Genomic DNA, 21,546 nt, shown 5'->3' with positions numbered 1-21,546 from the left:
AAAGCCTACAATCCCTAAGCAATCTCTGAGCCACGTGGCCCATCGGGAGCTTCAGAAGAAATGCAGACCTCACCTGCCGGTTTCTTTGCTGCATCTAACTTCATGGATGCAGATGGTCTACAGCTGGTATGTGGGGAGGCAGACTGAGATTTGGTATCTGTGTTCTTGTGTTAGATCAGAGATGTGTAGCTCAGTGGCTATAGAAACTCTAGAGCCAAACAAATTCAAATTCTGCCACTAACTGTGTACGTGATCTTTGACAAATTAACATAATATCCCTGTGCTACTGTTTACCCATCTATGTAGTGGGGCCAGCAATAGTACCTACGCAGAGGGTTATTAGAGGATTACATTGTTAAATACTGACAGTGTGCTTAAACCATGCCTGGCACTTAGTAAGTGCTATAAATGTTTAATTAAATCAGCATATTTTGTCAAGTATAATGCTGACAGTGGGCAGATTTAGAATCATAGGAGTTGATAGAAGGCTTAGGGCTCACAGACAACCAACTCCCTCATTCTACACAGGAGGATACAGGCCCAGATGGCCACATCCCTCTCCTAACGTCAGACAGCCAATAAGAGGCACAGTGGGAACTTGAACTCTGTTGTCTGCACCAGGCTCATGCCCTGGAGGACATGAGCAGAAAGAAGAGTAGCTCCAGGTCTGGCACGGGAGCCCAGGTTGCCCACTGCTGTGGTTCCTGTCCTTTGTCCTTATTAGGGTGGGAGGATTCTAGCGGCGGCTTCTACTGGCAAGCCCTCCAGAGACTTCCCCTGCACCCGAAAATCTAATCTCTAAATCAGTCCTTCTAGACCACGGAACCCAGAATCAGATCACATTTGCCAGGGGGACGCCCCGGGAGAGGAAAATCAGGAGCAGGCGTTTGGGCAGAGAGACAGCAGAGGAGGGATCCTCCCAGGACACTGAGTCAAAGGCTGGCTCACCCCTTGTTCTGAGGCTCTGCAGGGATGATAAGAAATGGTGGGGTCAGGTGCCTGGGCTTGGCCATCCCTTTGTGGGTTTTACGTTCCTGCTGTGTGTGCCCATGAGTTCTGGCTCTTGGCGCATCTCTTGGTCTTTCTAAATGAACCTTCACGTGTCCCTCAGCCAGGTTGCAGCCTCTAGGAGGTTGAGGTACACAGGACTCCCTCCTGGAGTCAGGCCTCTAGGGCTTAGCAAGGTTGGACCGTAGAGAGCTGGCAGTGTTCTGCAAGGATCTGCTGAAAAGTCTGGACTTTTCATTCTGCCAAGGGGCTGGGAGGATTCTGAGGTGCCCTGCCCTGCTGCCCTGGAAGGGAGCAGTAGTTCTCATGTTACAAAATTCTTTGCCTCAGCTGGATTACCAGTTTTGAGCAAATTTGGACTCTGGTTGATGCTGGTTTTGTATGGGCTTGAAGGTAATAAAAGGACGACCTAGAGACCGCAGGATGCATCTTGCACCCTTCTGCAAGGCAGGGCCAACAACCCCACCCCCTCGCTGGTTGTGTGCTCCCTTGGCTGCCGGGCACTGCTGATGAACTCTGGGTGTGCTTCCATGTCTGCTGCCCTAACCAGGCTGAGCTCCCGAGGTACAGTTTCCACTTTTCTGCATCCTTTTCAACACCAAACCCAGCGCCTGGCACACGGTGGGTGCACACACTAGGTGATTATTGACTAATTGATCAATATATTTTTTCCATAAAAAAATAAAAGGAAATCATTTCCTTTATATGTTTATAGTGTTCCTCAGTCTTCATACTCTCGGTGCATATAGGGCACAGCCTTGGCAAAACACAAAATAATAATACTATCACAGCATCTTTCGTTTGCTGAGTGCCTACGGTGGGCCAAGTACTATGTGCGGGAGTTATTACACACATCATCTTAATCCGAGAGCATCGTAACTGGGCCCATCCGGAGAAAGAGAGCCCAGGTTCACAGCACCTCTTTAATAGAACTGCCCAGTCCTAGGCATCCTGACTCATTTCCAGTGTCCTTCCTGTTAGATTCCAGCCCAGCAGCCAATACTCCCCCACCTCCAGCTCATTTTTCATATGAATAAACTAAGGCTTTGAAAAAGTTTTAAAACCATTTGCCCAAGGTCCCACACGTAGTAAACTGCAGAACTGGTATTCAATTCCAGACCCCTCTGAGCACAAAGCTCACACCCCCACATGGCACCTTCCCTTCTCTGCAGGATGTATCTCCTTTGTGTGTCTTGTTGCAGCCAGACCTTTTCCTATCCCTCAGGTGGCAGTGATGGGAGTACATGGGACTGAAATGATGGGGTAGCAGCTATAGATGTGTCAGTAATGGGGGACAGTAATAAATTTGGGGGACCATCTTAGAGTAGGTGGGAAGATTCCTCCTTTCCAGGAAATGAAGGGTACATCCTCTGAGGCAGTGGCCCTGTATATATTCATTTCTTACAAACTTCAGCTTCTGAAGACAGAGCTCCCCTCGCTCGGGCTACGGTTGCTGTCACCCACTGTATTGTAGACAGCTCTCTCTCCAGGGCTGCAGACTGGTGGCCTATGGCATGCCAGTAGGGTTCTAATTGAGATGCAGTCAGGCTGAACATTCTTGTCACTGTCACCATGACCTTGTGAAGTGAGTTGAATGTAGGGTGAAATGGGAATCGATCTTGAGCAGATCACTTTATTCTAGGAGTAGGGGAGATGAAACAAATAACCAGTTTCAGAACCAGTTGGAAAATCTGCTGTACCCACTTCAGTCGGAGTAATGGAAGAGAATACCAAGTGAGGGGTCCCTTTCCAGTTTCCCCATGGCAACCAGCCTTCTCTCAAACACCTTCAAAGATCCTCACCCCTTCTCTAGTTTCAAAGATGAGCTCCTTTTTAAATTGATAAAACAATCTTCTCTCTAATCTTGACAGATTGCTTTTAGATGGAAATCCATGGCAGTTTCCAGAGTGTAATTTACTATTGGTGATCTCCTATTTTGTAATAAATGCTAACAGTGGACTGATTTATGTTGGTGGCTCAAGATTAATCAGCAAGAGAAGTACTAGAGGAACCCCCTTGCCCCAAATCAAGATGTCATTGATCCAATTTGTAATGTGAATGGGATATTAGACTGAAGTAGAGAGAGTTCATTTGATTTTTTAAAGTCTGAGTAACCAGTGAATATCCATCAGGCTCTGTGAAACTTTCAACAGAAATAGAGGTGGTGATATGACAAAGGGGTAGAAATAGAAATAAATATATAGAGAAGGAGATAGAGATAGATAGAGATAAGGAGAGATGTTATACAGATAGAGGTATGATCTAGATATGGAGATATAGATATCTATAGATATAGGAGCAGAGTTATTGAGGTAGAGATACAAATACATAGATATTGCTACCAATGCAGGTATAGATGTGGATATATTCACCCTTCAAAGTTTGATCCTGTAATTAAGACATACAAACACAAGGGAATGATAGGACAGGTGCTTTGGTTAACAACATGTGAAAAATCATGGAAGTACCATTTGTTTGTCAAATTCATTATTTTCTTTCTTTTTTTTTTTTTTTGAGATTTTACTTCCAGAATCAGAAAAATAAATAGTACAGCTAAAAGGAATTTTGAAGCTTATCTGATTTATTGCCTCATTTTATATTATTTAAAGGAAAATGGAAGTCTTAAGAGACAGAATGGCTTAGCTTTAGTCACACCCAGACACCTTGTCACTCAACCCAGCATCCTTTCCTCTGCAGCAGGTTGCTTCCTTTATCCATCTTAAGCATTTATAAAGCACCTACAGTATACCAGATCGTAATTTGATATAAGAAAGGGCAAAGCATAACATTTCTCTTAAAGTAGAAGTTATTTGGGCTTTTCTCTTAGCGATAATTCTAAAACAAAGGAGATCTGAAGATTAGTGAGGAATCTGGATTTCTGCTGCCTGAGTGTTTTTCTCTATAAAAAAGTAACAGAACTTCTCTGGGAGTTCTTGACCTTCTTGGGACAGTGTAACAGGGTCAAAATGCAAACAGAAGAACCTGGTCTAGGACATAGGTAAAAATTGCTTCCGCTGACCCAAGAGGCAAAGCCCCCTTCTCTAGAAATTTAGCTCAGGACTAATTTTCTTCTCAAATAGATGGAGTTATACAGGAACCAGGAGTAATTAGTGGTTGCCTTGTAATAAAGCCTGGAGCCCTGAAGGAGCCATGACTGCAGAAAATGGATATTGTCACCCGGAGGACAAGTGAAGAGGCAGCTTTCAGAAGTGACCTCAGGATCTGGGGGTGGCGTGGGGTGAGTGTGTTTTAACCTCCTCCCAGAGAGCCTATGTGTGGAAGGCAGCTCACTCTCTGGGCTGCATCTACCTTTCATTTTCTGCTCTGGGGCAGAGACCAGTTCTTCTATTTTACTCTGATTCTTTGTTGCCTCTCCTCAGCCTCCCTCCTGCCCACACAGAGCTCAGCATAGAGCCTGGCACCAATTAGGCTTTTGTGAGTATCTGTTGAATGAACACGTTGGCAGAAAACAGCTTTTGGACTCCCCATTTCTAATTAAGGGGAAGTGTCTCTCTCCTCTTCCCATCCACGTGACCAGGTACGTGAACTTCTCTGGGGATGATTCATACTGTCATGAATCATCAGCTAAAGTAGTAATGACAGTGACATGTTTTAAGGCCAAATGGTGAGCCTTCTTTAGCATAGCTGCCTTAAAACGATCTTCAGAACATATTTCAGCCCTTTTACTGGTCATTGTATGCATTTACCGCTGTCTCTGGAGGCTCGAAAAAGACCCCGCTGTGCTGAGTCTCTAGGTCATTCAACAGATACTTACTGAACACCTTCTGTGCACCTGGCCCCATACTAGGCACCAGGGATTATAGCCGTTGGGAAAAACCAGGCCATTCCCTGCCCCATTTAGCTTACAGTCCACTAGGGGAGAAAGTTATTAATCAAACAATCCCATGAACACAGGATGATGGTTACCACGGATCTCAGTGATGTGCATGTACCTAATGGAGGATTCTGACCTAGGTTCAGAGAAGTCTTTCCTGAGAAAATGAAGACTGAATCCAGGTCTGAGGACAAACAGGTGTTGACTGGGCCAGGGCAAAAAAGGAGGATTTCAGATGACGGAAACAATAGGATGGCAGCTGGAGAACCCAGCAAGTCCCCGGTGGAGTAGACATTGGACAGGCAGCAAGGACCAGACCTGGAAAGGCCCAGAGGCCTGGGAATAATCCCACTGCTTCTTGTGGGAACAATTAGATGTAACTGGTGTGTACAGGAAGTGGACATGACTAAGTGGGTATAAGAGGTTCTCTCCAGAACTGTGGGCAGGAGGGACTACAGAGCCCTGGGAGTGGGTGGGAGGGAGCAGTTGAACTGGAGGCAGAGAATGTGGGCTGGTGAGGCAGCCCAGGAGGCAAGGATCCTAGTCCTGGGTGAGGTTACATGAATGTGAGGAGCCTAAATACCAAACACCAAGTTGACCCTAAGGGCACCAGTTGGGCCAGCAGTCTGGGGGATGTGCACTGAGACCCCACTATGAACCACCTGCTCACCTGGGTGCATCAGGGTATGGGATATATCACAGCAGCCTTGAGGGGAAAAGGGAGGAGGGACCCTCCAATACCCAGGGTCCCAGCTCCTTGTGATCTCAGGCACCTTCCACATCTGTCATCTCCAGTAAATCTTACAACAATCCTACACAATAGGAATTGATCGCTGTTGCCCCATTTGGTGGATGAGGAGACTGAGTCTCAGATGGGTTAACAGGTGTCCAACATCACACAGTCAGACAGAACTGGGTTTGCATCCCACCTCTGCCTCTCATTAGCTGTGGTGGGTCCTGCTTTCCTTCAGGAGCCCACACCTGCAGCCCTGGGGGGAAAGGATGGTGCTGGGCCTCAGCCAGGGTCCAGGAAATCCTTGGGCTTGGTTGGCACATCTCCTTCTTTCCACAGCAGCACCCACCCCAGGGTCAGGGGCCATAGCCCCCATCTGCCTGCCCTGAGAGTGAGTTGCTCTGCGTGGGCCTCAGAAATCCCACCAGGTCCCTTCTGCTGCCTGGGGAGGCAAGGGTAAGTGTGGAACCTATGTGAGGAGTAGCATGTTTACCGCTTTTGTCCCTTGTGGGTGCCCTCCTTCCCACAGGCCTGCTGTGGCCTGGCCCAGTCCTGCTGAGGACTGCAACAGGAAGGCAGGGCTCCTGTGAGCACAGCACAAGGCAGGGGAAGCACTGTGTGGGGACTAAGAAGCGGAGGGCTGGGAAGAGAGAGGCAGAACCTTTCTGGATCCTGGTGAGGAGGTGGATCGTAGCTTGGAGTTGAAGGCTGGGCAGATTCGGCAGCTATGCAGACAGGCGGCATTCCTCAGACAGAGCCCGTGTGCCTAGACCAGCCCACCTCCCCTTAGTGGTATGACCTAACCCACAATAATGCCCCTCAAGTCCTAAACTTGGTGAAGAACCAGCTGAGGTAGCATATGAAAAAGGCCTTAGGGCCTTGATCCCTGATAGACCCTCATGAAAAGGTAGCTGCTTGGCAGGGCCTGGAGAGGTGGGCACTGAGCCAGGGATCCACAGGAGGCTAGAAGCCTCTGGCTCATTCCAGCAGAGGTGAGGGCAAATGACCTGAGGTAGAGTAGCCCTATTTCGGGGGTGGGGGAAGTGAAGAAGACTCCACCCTTGGGGAGGGGATTGTGTTTGTGGGCACATTAGCCAGAGAACATAGGCTTCTGACAGCTGCGAACAAAGGAAAACAGAATTGACCTGAGTGAGGACATTTTTAAAGGGATGGTGTCCTATGAGAGATTGAATGGCCGACCTCTCCAAGACTGTGAGCTGTGGAGTGTCCAAGAATATTCTTGTGCTCTTTGATCCCATCGTGAGCTCTATTTCAGGCAGACTAATGGGCAGAAATCTGCTCTGAGGCCTGAGAACTGATCAGCGTCAGCCGGGAGCTGAGCAGAGCCCTGGAGAGTCTGTCCTCCCCAGCAGCTCTGCTGCCAACCACTCTTAACACAGCATATCAGCCGTCACAGTGGGCCACGGCTGTGCTGTAAAACCTCCCTCAACCTGAACGTCGGGCGGGGGAGCCTCTAGGAGACCTGCATCCTCCGTTACATTGAGGCAGGCACCAGTGTCCACTGGGAGAGGGCGAGGTTCTCATGGGAAACGTGGCAGTGCTTTCTCTGCACTCAGCACAGCTTCTGGAAGGATGAGATGTGCAGGCAGCAAAAGAGTGCAAAGGACTGGAGTGGAGGGTTCAGAGGAAAGACTGCCCGAGGGACTGGAAGCAGAGTGTTCGAAGGCTATTTCTTAATATGGCCACCAAAGAGCCTTCTGTGCCTTACTTGGAGGGGCCCTGGGGTTGCAGAGGCGAATGACACCATGCATATTCAGCACGAAGTGTCTGGGGCTCATTCACCACTTATTAAAAGAAACAAACCTTTTAATAGTCACAACTGAATATTGAAAAGAAATGCAGGGCTTTGGCCCTCTATCTGCAGGGAAAAGCCTCTGGTGGCTTTGGAGCAAGCTGATTAATGGATGGAGAGTTTCTTACTGTCTTTCTGAGGAAAGACAGTCCTCAAGGATTTCCTGGGATTTTCTTTTGCACGTTGGTTGGTTCAGAGGAAGGCTGTGTAGTACAGTTGGGTACAATCCAGGTTTGTGAAATCCCGGAAAGTTTCAGACTCTGAGACTATTCCTAAACTATGAATAAGAAACAATGAATTGGCAGAAGCCTGCATATTAGGGTGCAGGGAGAAGACCATGCAGTAAGTTTTTGGTTAAGTTTCAAACTCATAAGACCATCCCCATTAGTGGCTGTGGCTCTATACATTTGTGATGGATCAAAGTGTAATTTTACACTTATTTATGTAGTTGTTTGCTTCGTATCTATTTCCTCTATTATCCTTAATGCTCTAGGTCTTTTTTAATATTTTATTCAGTATCTAACACGATACTTGACACAGAGTAACTGCTCAGTAAATGCTGAGTTAAAGAATGAGTCCTAAAAATATCCCTCAGCATCCTTTTAGTAATTTCCATGCAGTACACACATGCTGTCAGAAGGTGGCGACAAATACCCACTGCCAGGGATTGAGGCCCATACATGGAAGGTAGCAAAGAATTACATAATGCAACAAATACGGTTGCTTCATAAATGTGGATTTAGGTTTATTTCCTCAGCTTGACAAAGAGAAACAGCAAGATGTAGCAGAAATGACCAGATCCACCTGTCACATTCTGCTAGGAACCTGGGACAAATGCCTGCAACTTTCAAGCTTGTCTCCTGGTCCACACAGAGTTTATGATGGCAAGTTTTGCTATAAGAACCGAATGAAGTAACACGCATAAGAAGTATTAGAACTGAGCTCATTCCAGTGCTGTATGATAATCACGAAAGCGTTCCAACAAATGTTGACATAGATGACAATCTGTCCCTGACCTTTCTACCTTCTGTTTTGGATGTTCTTATTCTAGGAAGATGTGTACATTTCTTACTGCTCCTTTGCATAAACTTGCAGCAGGCTGACACAGTGGAAAGAGAATTAACTTAGGGGTTTGCTGGACCTTTCTGAGCCCATGTTTCCTTGTCCATGAAGTGGAGCTGAGGATTACTGCTTGACAAGGGTATTGTGAGAGCTTATGACATAGCATAGATCATGCTACTCACTCAATACGGAAGCCAGTTGCCACACATCGCTACCTAAATTGATACGTATGTTAAATAATATTAAAACATGCAGTTTGTTGGTTACACTAGTAACATTTCAAAGGTTTCTTCCCCCAATGCCCTCAATGCTCTGTCTTTTTACATTTTTAAAAAAATTGTTTTAATATTTATTTTTGAAAAAGAGAGAGAGAGAGCATAAACGCGGGAGGCACAGAGAAGGAGACACAGAACCTGAAACAGGCTCCAGGCTCTGAACTGTCAGCACAGAGCCCGATGCAGGGCTCAAACCCACGAGCTGTGAGAGAGCTGTGAGATCATGAGCTGAGCCGAAGTCAGATGCTCAACTGACTGAGCCACCCAGGTGCCCCAGTGTCTTTTTAAAATTTTATTCCCAGCACCTCACGGTGGTTGACCCATATGGCTAGTAGTTATCATTTTGGGCAGTGCAGTTGTTGAATATTGTTATCCTCACAAGAAGTTCTAGAGGACAGAGCTGGCTAGATTTTAATAAATGTCCAATGAGTGGTGGCTGTTTTCAGCAGCAGTGCTTGAACACCTCTAGTTGGCACTACAAGTGTTTCTTTCACTTGGTCATTCAACGAGATTGTATTTTGCACCTGTCATCTGCAGACCCACGGTATGTGCTATGGATACAACAAACAGGCTTTGCACTCTGGGGATTTACAGTTTAGTAACTGATATCAAATAAATAATCCCCTAATAAATAGGAATGACAGTGCTGAACCTCTGCCTAAAAACCCACTTCTCTGTTACCAAGGAAAAGTGAAAAAGAACCAAATCATCCCTTTGGGTTGTCTTGAGGATCCCAGGAGACAGTGAACGTGTCACCAGTTGCAACCCTGCAGTGCCGTTATTAGGCAGGGCAGCATCAGTTCTGGCACCTTGATTTTGGCTCAGATAATATTTCAGTTTGTGAGTTGGAGCCCCGCTCCAGTGCAGAGCCTGCTTGGGATACTCTCTCTCCCTCTCTGTCTGCCCCTCCCCCTATCTCTCTCTCTCTCTCTCTCTCAAAATAAATAAATTTTAAAAAAGAAATTGGTTCACTCTTTCATTCGCTAAGTCATTGAGCACTGCTAGGCAGAGATTAGGCAAGGAACAAAACAGCAAAGCAGCCAAAGCTCTCTGCCCTCACGGAGTTCACATTTCTCACGGAGAAAGAAAGACATCAAATAACTAATTGAAATATGTTGTATGGTGGTCAGCTTTTTGGAGACAAAATTGAGCAGCAAAGGGAGATAGGGAATTCTAGGAACAGAGCACTGACATTTGACGAGTTGATGTCATGGTTTTCACTAGTGTTCAGTTGTGGCAGGAAACTCTGCCTGCCCTCACAGGAGCGTGAAAGCATTTAGTTAACTCAGCACCCCCATTTCACAGATGCAAGAGTGACATAAATGGAGGTACAAAGATGTGTGAGACCGCAGTGCCTGTGCTCGCTGGAATGGGCCCTTCTCAGGAGGCGCTAAGCACCGCTACAGGCCCACAATACACATGTGGTGGGTGGCTGCCCTTCCGGGACTCCCATGCCAGGAGGGACACAGCAGGTGCAGACCAGGGTCTACGACAGAGGGTTTGGGAAAACTCATCTAGAAATCAGTGAAGCACAAGCAGAGGGAGAGATTCAGTCCAGTCATGAAGTTTCCACAGAGGCAGGGAATTTGAGCAGGACGTAAAGAAAAGGTGGGATTTCTCCATTTGGCCAGGATGAGATGGGATGCAGAGGAAGGCATATAAAATACAGAAGCAGGGGGCATGTGTGGTGGCACCTGGGAACACAGCCGGGGTGCAGAGGCAGAGAACAGAGGAATGAGAGAGACGTGCTTGCAGGTTGGGGCAGTCATGAAGGGCACCAACAGCAGGGTTCCAAGTTCAGAATTCAACTCTGCAAATGCGAGCCTCTGGAGAGCAGAGCCCAAAGCAGGACACGCAGGATCGAAGGCACCTATTGGGTCAGATATGGAAGCCCTAGGTGTTTCTGTGAAGAGAAATGACACAATCAGAGCCACACTGTAGGAAGATCAGTGCTGCTCAGGTGTTCGACCTTGAGGAGACCAGCGGCAATTAGGGGACTGTGGCCAGAATCTGATGGGAGGTGACAGGTCTCTGGTGGAGGTAGAAGGGAGAAAAGGGGATAAGCTATATTCAATCCTCCAAATGGAATATCCACCAGAGAGGTTGCACGAGAAGACAAGCAGAGGAAGTCTTGACCCATCAGGACCTCCCTGAAGACGAATCACTGAATGAGGAGAAGGTGTTCTCTGGGCTGCTCTCCTCCACAGTGGAAGAGTGGGCCCTGTGAGCTTCCCTGTGACCCAGCCCTGAAGACAGACAGCCCCTGCTGTCAGACTGTGCCCACCTGTCTGGGCTCTGCTGGGTGTCCGAGTGGAGGGGTCCTGGTCTTTCTGCTCCCCCCACCAGGAAAGAAGACACAGTGGGTGCAGCTCTCCTTTGCAGCAGCTTCCCACAAACTGGTGGCCAGACAATGGCAGCCCTCATTTGCAGGCATCTTGGGAGGGGAAGTCAACAGGAAAGGAGGATGGGTGGCCCAGAAAACTTATCTCAGGAACCTCCAGAAATCAGTCCAGGGGAATACCAATGCCATAGGACACAAACATGCTCCTCCTCCTTGTCATTCAGCAGGAAGAGAGCAGAAATGGTGACATTTTCCCGTGGGTATCATGCTACACGTGGTAGCTGGGCCCTGGTCCCACCATAGGCCAGCAACATCTAGAGCTTTCTCAGAGCACAACTGGGGCAAAAGACTGCCCCTGTGGTATGACAGGGACAGCTTAGTGTACAGACTGATCTTGAGGTCAGAGTCTCACCAGCAGGGCCAGAAGTAGCCAGGGACACAGGGCCCTTTCTGCCCCCCACCTTCTACCAGTCTCCCACTAGTAAGCTTGGAGCCCCTAAGTGTCAGAGCAAAAGGGCTGTGGGCTGGCAAGGGGAAGCACTGGACCCGGGGAAGGGAGCTCCAGGGTCCCTGAAGAAATTGCCGCTGTCCGGTGAACCATTCTGGCCAGCCATCATCCTCCACCTGCCTGGGGGACTGGCCTGATCACCTCCACCCCCAAAGACGCCTTGTCCAAACTGGAGCTGACAGTGCAATTCCCACCCTCAGGATGGAGTCTAGGGCTCTGCGGCCAGCAGCTGAAGCAGGCCCTGCTCTACCCCCAAACCCCGCTCTCCAAAGACAAACCTTCTCTCAGGCACCCTCAGGAGGGCAGGCTGACCTGAGGTGCCAGGCCTCACCAGTTTGGCCTCCAAGAGCCATACCACACAATTCCCAAAGTCATCGGAAGGACTCCGGTATCTGATTCAGTCAGTGGGGAATCAACTGGCCATCTGCAGCTGCTTCCCAGATGGTTTTCTTCTTTTAATGGAAATGCAAGATATACTCGATACAAAATTTGTGACTGATCAAAAGTAGAAAAACTAAGCGTGTATGTATATAGACATAAAACAGACACTAGAAATTCATCAAAGACTGGCTATATTCAATCATCTAATACAGTTTGTGAAATTTCTCACAGCTAGAGTCATCTTCTTGCTAACAAATTGCTATGGACTAAATATTTGTGTCCCTCAACAAATTCATATGTTGAAACCTAATGCCCAAGGTGATGCTATAAGGAGGTGGGCCTTTGCAAGGAGCTTAGGTCATGAGGGTGGAGCCCTCATGAATGGGATTAGTGCCCTTATAAAAGAGACCCCACACAGTTCCCTTGTCTTTCCTCCCATGAGGACAAAGCAAGAAGTTGGCAGTGTGCAGCCAGAAGAGGGCCTTCACCAGAGACTGACCCTGATATTGGACTTTGTCTTCCAGAACTGTGGAAATAAATTTCTGTTTATAAGCAGAAGACTTGTAGATTATTCATGCCACTGAAAATTATTTCCACATCACCATATAATACAGTTGGTCAAGCAAAACACATTGACTTTAAAAAATAAAACACATTGCAAGCAACAATATGCAAAAAAATACTTACATTTCTCAGGTACTATCGTAGTCCAGAAGTGAATATGAGTTCAAGACCCTGATCTCTTCCCAAAGAGATTGAAGAGTATGGCTTTGCTTCTCCTGTGATGATGCATCCAGAGTTGAATCATTTCATCAAAAGAAAGAGCATTCCCCTGATTAGAAAAACTCAAAGCGCTCAGAACACGATAGGATGAATTTTCCAAAGGGAACAAACCATCCAGATACGTGAGGGGTCCTGGGCACACGCTCAGTTCTTCTGAAGTGAACGCATTGGCTCTAAAAGTCAGTAAACAGGCCTTCTGCAAGGCGCATGTAACTTTTATAGCCCAATTGATTTTTTCCTCAAGAATTTTCAGATCTGAATTAATTTTTAATATACTGACCTCAAGTTCTCAGCTATTTTTAGATAAAACTCTCAGATACCCCTTCACTTTAAAGTATGCTATGAGAAATGATAGTTAAAGCCTTTCACTTCCAGAAACCCACACAGATGTTGAAAAATACGCAGTGGTCTCAAGTCACTGCATATAGAAAGCCTGGTGGATACACAGCACTAAGGAGAGTGGGAATCTGCTCACTCTGCTCTGCTCTTAGGCCATTTCACAGGTGCCAGCTCTGCCCAAGACTCCTGACCACAAGGCAAACACATCAGCAAAGAGCAGAAAGGGGTGAAGAACACTCATGCACACAGCACATGTGATATAATAAATACATAATTGGTCTTAGTTCCCAGTTCGTGACACAAGAGCTTCTTCTAAGACCCTTGGAATCTCTGTAGTGAAAACAGTGCCTTTGTATGCTAATGACTGCTGTCTGGGGCCCCTAGATAGCTTCAGGATGGGAGCTGGTCACCAGAAAGACCCAGGCATAATTAGAAGATTGAAACTTGTAGTCCAGCCCTCACCCTACCTCTGGGGAAAGGAGAAGGGCTGGAGATGCAACTGAATCTTCATTGACCTATGGCTGAATGAACTGTGCCTATGTAATGAGGCTTCCACGAAAACCCTTAAACTACAGGCCTGAGAAGCTGGTGAACACGCTGAGGTGCTGGACAGGTGGCATGCCCGGAGAGGGTTCTGCATACCCTTCTCGTGCTTTCGCCCCTTACCCTATACGTCTCTTCCCCCAGGCTGTTCCTGACTTGTGGCCTTTAAAATAAACTGGTAATAGTAAATAAAGTGCCTTCCTTAAGTCTGTGAGTTGTTCTAGCAAATTATTGAAGGAGGGCATTGTGGGATCCCCCTGAGTTTACATCAGGTCTATCAGAACTACAGGTGGCAGCAGGGGACATGCCACTGGCATCTGAAGTGGGCGCAGTCTTGTGGGACTGAACCCTGACTCACCTGTGGGGTCTGCACTGACTCCCCAGGGGTTAGTGTCAGAATTGAACTGAATTCAACTGGACCAGGTTAATGTCCAGAAAATTGGAGAATTGGCTGCTGGTAGGGAGAAACCAAAAACCAAACTAAACCAAAACAAAGCCCACACATTTGGTGTCAGAAGCATCATTAAGTTAACAAACAGTTCAAAGCACATGTGGCTCAAACTTACCTATTTAGAAATTGTCAAGGTCAAGTTCAAAAGTCAGCACCTGGCAGCCCATCTTCAGGTATCTACGATGCCTCTAATGACATTGGGGGGTGGAGAGAAAACAGGCTGAGCCCGCGACAGAGGACAGGAGCCTTTCTGTCTTAACTCTCCTGTCTTGAAACCAACCACACAGTCTTTTTTTTATATATATGTAACATTTTATTTTTGAGAGACAGAGAAAGACAGAGTGTGAGCAGGGGAGGGGCAGAGAGAGAGAGAGAGACACAGAATCGGAAGCAGGCTCCAGACTCCAAGCTGTCAGCACAGAGCCCAATGCGGGGGCTCGAACCCACCAACTGCGAGATCATGATCTAAGCCAAAGTTGGATGCTCAACTGAGCCACCCAGGCGCCCCTCTTGAAAGTAACCACGCGCTCGTTAGCATTAGGAATGTCTTGTTCCTTCTTCTGTTGTAGTCCTTTTCTGATAACATGACCTTCATTTTCAGTTCCCCCCTTAACTGCAAAATACCAGAGCCTGGGGACAGTGAGGTGCTGATCTCTGCTTTCCCAGTACCAAAGACAGGGCTGCGCCAGAAAAAGGCCTCAGTGGATTTTGATGAATCATGAAAAATGAAGGATAGGAGACATAATGTGTGTAGGGGATGAGGGAGCAAAGGATAAAGTTGTCCTCCATAGCCTCAGAAAGATAAGTTGGTTGCTTAAAAAAGAAGTGGTTGTCGGGGCGCCTGGGTGGCGCAGTCGGTTAAGCGTCCGACTTCAGCCAGGTCATGATCTCGTGGTCTGTGAGTTCGAGCCCCGCGCCAGGCTCTGGGCTGATGGCTCAGAGCCTGGAGCCTGTTACCGATTCTGTGTCTCCCTCTCTCTCTGCCCCTCCCCCGTTCATGCTCTTCTCTCTCTGTCCTAAAAATAAATAAACGTTGAAAAAAAAATTTTTTTTAAATAATAAAAAAAAAGAAGTGGTTGTCAAATCTTTATTTTCTGAGATTAATGAAAGAATTGTTGTTTTAAGCCACTCTGATTTGGGGTGATTTAAAAAAAAATTTTTAATGTTTATTTATTTTGAGAGAGAGAGAGCAAGCGGGGTTGGAGCAGACAGCAAAGGAGAGAGAGAATTCCAAGCAGGCTCCACACTGTCAGCGCAGAGCCTGATGCAGGGCTCGATCTCACAAACTATGAGATCATGACCTGAACTGATACTGAGAGTTAGGTGCTTAACCGACTGAGCCACACAGGTGCCCCTTCGGTGATTTTTTGCACACAATAGTAAGCAGAACAGATCTCAGTGTCCGGAAGCGAGTGCCATTGAAATACAAGCCCCAGTCAGCTCTGCATCTTATATGGAAAGACCTATTTTATTTCTGGAGGGAAATGTTCCACCTTTGGATTTGCGGGCAGCAGGCCCAAGGGCAGGGTGCATAGTGAGAAACTCCCAAAGGGAGACAGCCCCGGGTGGGCACGAAGCAGGCCATCTGCATGGAGGCTGGCCAGACTGTTCCAGTCACAAGTGGCAAAACGTAGGAAGGAGCAGGGAGACCAGTGACATCCTCAGAAATCTGCTTTCATGTTTGTATTTGCTGGATTTGCTCACCCAGAAACATGTATATACCCTTTCTGCCTTAAAACAGCACATGGTTTGTTTTTGCATTTGATTTGGGGTTGGTTTGTCTTCCACCCTCCACCTAGAGAATGTCCTTCAGCTTTGCTGGGACAGAGGGTCAAGTGACAGAACTGCCTGCTGTTTGTGACTGGCCTAGACTCGTATCAGGGGGGCCGACACCCCTGCCTCACTGCCCATGGTCTTACCTCCTCTGGGGTCTGCCCTTCCTTTCCTTCCTGGGTCCATTCTTTGTCTCCCTACGGCACTCTTGCCAACTGTTGGCTCTGAAAAGAAACCTCTTTATATCTTGCAAAAATAAACCCAGTCATGTTCTATTTTTAATGGGTTTTAAATGTCTGTTCTACAAAAGAAAAGTCCCTGTGAAAAGAAGTGAAACCCTGGAGCCTCATCGAGGGAGTGTGGATGGGAAGCCGGGCAGGGGGGCAGGAAAAACCAGGTCTGGGCAACCTTGCTCTGGCCCCACGAGGCAGTGAACCTGGACATCCACAGGGAGAAAGGGGGAGTTCATGGAGCACCACCCCGTGTGGGGAGAGGAGTCTGCTACCTGCCTCAGTCCTCGTACTTGTGGGAGGGCGGCCAGGGAGGCCACGGATGAGGGACGCTAGCTGCGGGCTTGAGGGCCTGGCCACCACAAAGGCATGTCCCCGGCCTCACCCACAAGAAACAGCCAGGCGTCTGAGTGAAGACGCACTGATGGACGCCTGCCCTTGGCCTTGAGCGCTGGCCCAGGCAGGAGGCCCGCGCGTCACACCCCCTCCCACGACAGCCCAGAGAGCGCCCGGTGCAGCCCGCGGTCTAGGCTTTCCTGGGCCGCGCCCCGGCCTGAGGTTTCGGGCCCTCCGGGCACCTGAACCTGTGCCTTCTGCTTGCAGTTCTTCCCTTACGGAGACGCCTCCAAGTTTGCCCAGCACGCCTTCCGAACCTTTGACAAGAACGGGGACGGCACCATCGACTTCCGAGAGTTCATCTGCGCCCTGTCCATCACCTCGAGGGGCAGCTTCGAGCAGAAACTGAACTGGGCCTTCAACATGTACGACCTGGACGGCGACGGCAAGATCACGCGGGTGGAGATGCTGGAGATCATCGAGGTGAGGCGGTGGCCCCCGAGGGGCGGGGCCGGGGCCTTCGGGTGGGGGGCGAGGGCGAGGGCGGGGTCGGGCTTTCGGGGGACCTGGGCGGGGCTGGACAGGGCGCGTGGGGTGGGGCACCCTATGGAGCCGCCAAAGGGAACCCTACGGAGAGGAGGGGGGCGGGGGGAAGGGCCCGCAGGCCGGGGCTGGCCTTCCGGGCGAGGGCAGGGCAGGGCGAGGACTCGGGGTGGACTTGGCCGGAGCGGGACTTCAGGATGGTGGGCGGCTAGGCTCCCCGGCTGGCCGACGGGCAAGTAAGGCAGAGACCCCCGGAGGAAGCTTCCTGGGGCGTGGGCCGTGGCAGCTTCTTTTCTTCTCTGCCAGGAGCCCTGCTGGTTGCATGCCGGGCCTTGAATTCTCCGGACCCCTGTCCCCCTGCCTCAGCCTCAGCGCAGCGCTGGGAAAAGTCACAGATCCAAGCCGCTGGGCCCAGATTCAGTTCTGCCCTTGGCTTAGCTCTGCTCTGCTGGATGTCCCCTTCTTCCTCAAACCAGCTTTCCCTCTGGTGGATGTAAGATGCTGCCCGTGGCTCTAACTGGCATTTTTTTTTCCTAACTGACATTTTTAAAAAGTTTGAGTTATTTACAAACCATAAATTCATCCATTATAACTGTACAATTTACTAAAGTAAGCCGCCATCGCCATAATCTAATTTTAGAACGTTTTAATTCCCCCAGTAAGACCCCTCATGTCACCTGCCTGCTCCTATTCTAGACTCAGAAAACTCCACTCTTCTTTTTCTCTGTGGATTTGGGTTTCTGGACCTTTCATATAAATATAACCATACAATATAAATATCTATAGCCTTAATGAATGACTCCTTTTTTTGTTTAATCTATGTTGTAAGACTTATCAGTATTTCAGACTTTTATATTACTAAAATAGTATTCAGTTGTACAGATACATCATATTGTTTGAGCATTTGTGTCGTATCTACTTGGCTATTATTAATAATGCTATGAACATCCGCCTGCAAGTCTTTTTTTTTAATTTTTTTTTAACATTTATTCATTTTTGAGAGAGACAGAGTATGAGCAGGGAAGGGACAGAGAGAGAGGGAGACACAGAATCCGAAGCAGGTTCCAGGCTCCAAGCTGTCAGCACAGAGCCCGACGTGGGGCTCGAACTCACAAGCTGTGAGATCATGACCTGAGCCGAAGTCGGACGCTCAACCGACTGAGCCACCCAGGCGCCCCCACCTGCAGGTCTTTGTGTGGAAGGGCATTTATTTTTTTCAGGCAGTTTCCTAAAAAAGTTGTTTCTATTTAGGAAATTCTCACATTGAGAAATAATTGTGTACAGTTAATTGAACTGGACAGTTGGAAGTCCTTATGAACAGAGTCCTTGATCCACAGATCTCCCTAAAGTGTCTTCTTTCTGGACTAAGTTTTACTGGCTTGCCTTGCTCAGTTATCCTAGTAGATTGTAAATTCCTTCTTGGTTGGAACCACATTTTCTGTTTTCTTAAATCTTCAAGGGCTGGTGCTCACCTGCACCTCAATCCCAGAATGTTTAAAACAGAGCTCAGTGCTCTCCTCTTGAATAAAGATTCCTCATCCATTATTCTTGTGCTTACCACGGAGCCACTCTTTCTACTCACTTCCTCCAGCCAGAAACCTGGGAGTCAGACAAGACACACATATCTGATTATATCTCTGTCTTATTTAAAATGATTTAAGGAGTCCTTTGAAGTAAATTTAAATTCTTTATCATGTCGTAGGAGAACTTTACGCTCTGTTTCTGGTTTTCCCAAGGCTATCTATAAGATGGTAGGCACTGTGATCATGATGAAAATGAATGAGGACGGCCTCACGCCTGAGCAGCGAGTAGACAAGATTTTCAGCAAGATGGATAAGAACAAAGATGACCAGATTACATTGGATGAATTCAAAGAAGCTGCAAAGAGCGACCCTTCCATTGTATTACTTCTGCAGTGCGACATTCAGAAATGAGCTGAGGTCAATGCTATGGACTGCACAAAAGTCTCAATGTTCCATTCAGTCTGCAGCTATACGCACACACATACACACACACACACACACACACACACACACACACAAATATTGCTTGGACTACCTATCAATGGACTTGCTTCTTGTGTTTGAAACACTTGTGTGCATGAGAATGTCATTTGCTAATGAATTTTAAAAGCATATATTATAAAACAAACAACCTGCCACGATGTGATACGTGTAACATCATTTCATAAAAACCCTCCTCCCCTAAAGCCTGGGCAGAAATGTGCTGCAAAGAGTTCTATGGTTTCTTGTTCATGTTTTGCCAATGCTCGTGTCTCCTTGATTACATGTTAGTAGCACTGAGACCCCCACGGTAATGTAACTTTAATATAAGCTGTGTCACCATTCTCCTGTAAAATAGTACTGACAGACATGTGGAGGGGCCTTGGCTCCTCTGTGTGGTCCATACTCAAGATCTTGTCTTATCAGTGGAGATAAATGTGCTACATTTGCATGCCTCTTAGGTTTGCCTTAATTCTTACCTCATTTGCATCCTATCAATCTGGAAAGAGCTATGTTGGAATTAATGCAGTATAAAACTTAAAAATCCTGCTAAATGACTCGTTAAGTATATCTATCTATATATACATATACACAAAGATATTATTTATTGAAAGTAAACAAACAAACAAACAAACCTGGAAGTGTATTGATTTCTGCTTGAATTTTCAAAGGCATCCAAAGAGGTGGCAACAGATGTCCCAAATAAATTTATAACATTTGACTTTTTCCTTCAATTCTTACTTCGTAATTTTAAATTTGATGTTCATAATCAAGGGTCAGGTAGCAACAACTTACCAAATCGACCCTCTTAAACACACAACTTCGGAATTCAGAGAATTAATGACACCAAATGACAGCAACTTTCCAACCCTTCATCCTGGCCCTCAAAAGCAGGGCAAAAAACATGCTATGTAAAGTTGAAATGAAACATAAAGCTTGTTTGTTCTCAACAAATGCTCACTGTGTGAAAATAAGCTTCATCTCAACGTGACTGGGTGCTGAGGACACATCATCTCTTTTCTTTTTCTTTTAATTTTTTTAATGTTTATTTATTTTTGAGAGACAGACACAGAGCATGAGCGGGGGAGGGGCAGAAAGAGAGGGAGACACAGAATCCGAAGCAGGCTCCAGGCTCCGAGCTGTCAGCCCAGAGCCTGATGAGGGGCTCGAACCCACGAACCGCGAGATCATGACTTGAGCCAAAGCCCGACGCTTAACTGACTGAGCCACCCAGGTGCCCCAGGACACATCACCTTCTTCAGAACCATGTGGAGGACACGTGCAGCCAGCTAAGTGTCCTCCAAAAGTAGCCCGTAGGAAAGAATACGTCTATCTTTCCAAGTCAAAAGTATACTGGTTGTTTTTTTAATGATAGGACAAAATGCTGACCCTTTTAGCCCTGAGGAAGGCAGGTGGAAAAGATTCCCTCAAGAACTCTAAAGGCAGGTTGGGATTTTCAGAAAGTATCTAGAGAAGCTGTTTTTTTCTTCAGGGCTGTGCAACAGAACTCTCTGGGGTGATGGAAATGTGTACGTCTGCACCAGCTACATGTAACCATTGAGTACTTCGATATGGCTAATGTGACTCAGGAACTTAATTTTCATTTTAATTAATTTATTTGCCACATGTGGCTAATAGTTACAGTATCAGACAGGGCAGTGCTATATATTATTCACTTTTTATTCCATGCCTTTTTTTTTTCTCTAAGTACTCTTCCTTTGTCTGTCTTAGGATCATTAAGTCAGACCAGAGACCAGGGCCTAACGATTTCATGCAGCCATTCAACAAGAAGCTGTGAGCAAGCACACCTCACCACAAACACTCGGGACGCCGATGGTACCTGAAACACTGATAGAACCGTCCCAAGTGCTAATAGTATGTCCTTCGCCCCTGTGCTTGGTGAGTCCAAAGTGGGGGCAGGGAGAGATGGGAGAGCCTCGGTGCCCCCCGATATTCTCTCCCCCTACTAAGTGACGGGGAGGTGGGGTGAGGAGCCGGGGAGGCTCCTTAGAATGGTACTCGGTTAAGTCAGACTCTGGCTATGCATTCATAGCAAATCTTCATTGTCCGCACCCTACGCACCCAACGCCCTTCTCACGGGGGGAGACAAATGATACCCAAACACCACACACACACACACACACGTCCACCTGTAAGAACAGCGAAGAAAAGAACCATGAGCTGAGAAGGATGGGCAGCGATGGCACGTAGCAGTAACTATTTGTGACGGAGTAGTTAGGTGACATGTAGAGGAAGACCTGAAGGAAGGGAGCCACCGAAATGTTCAGGGCAATTATGGAGAGAGAAAAAAACCCAACCCTCCAGCAGCCCGACTCGTTCTTTTCGTAAATACAATGTGGGGACTGGGCCAGCAAGTGAACACGGCACCGGTAGTGTAGACGGGTGCAGCCGAGCTTGGCTAGAGCAAGTGCGCGGGCGCTCTGGGAGGCAGCATGCTCACTTCTGGGTGTATTGCCCCGAGAAGTGCTCACAGACCTACAGGGCGCCGTAAGGGGACGTGTCCCAGGCTGTCTGTGACACCGTGTGGGGGAACTGCAGGCAACCTGGCGGCTCATCGCTGGAGGAATA

General features: G+C 47.6%; 1 protein-coding gene across 1 annotated transcript in view; it reads left to right on the top strand.

The window, feature by feature from the left end:
* The window catches only part of VSNL1 (visinin like 1), a 97,226-nt gene extending 77,647 nt beyond the window's left edge, over positions 1 to 19,579 (top strand). The window contains exons 3-4 of the mRNA XM_015078376.3: positions 16,679 to 16,894; positions 18,691 to 19,579. Of these exons, the coding sequence (XP_014933862.1) occupies positions 16,679 to 16,894; positions 18,691 to 18,888 (414 nt within the window). The 3' untranslated portion in view covers positions 18,889 to 19,579. The remainder of the gene's footprint in view (positions 1 to 16,678; positions 16,895 to 18,690) is intronic.
* Positions 19,580 to 21,546: the final 1,967 nt, after the last annotated feature.

This window comes from Acinonyx jubatus, chromosome A3 (assembly GCF_027475565.1).
Source record: "Acinonyx jubatus isolate Ajub_Pintada_27869175 chromosome A3, VMU_Ajub_asm_v1.0, whole genome shotgun sequence".
Lineage (NCBI taxonomy): Eukaryota > Metazoa > Chordata > Mammalia > Carnivora > Felidae > Acinonyx > Acinonyx jubatus.
This window is presented reverse-complemented; position numbering and strand designations above follow the sequence as displayed.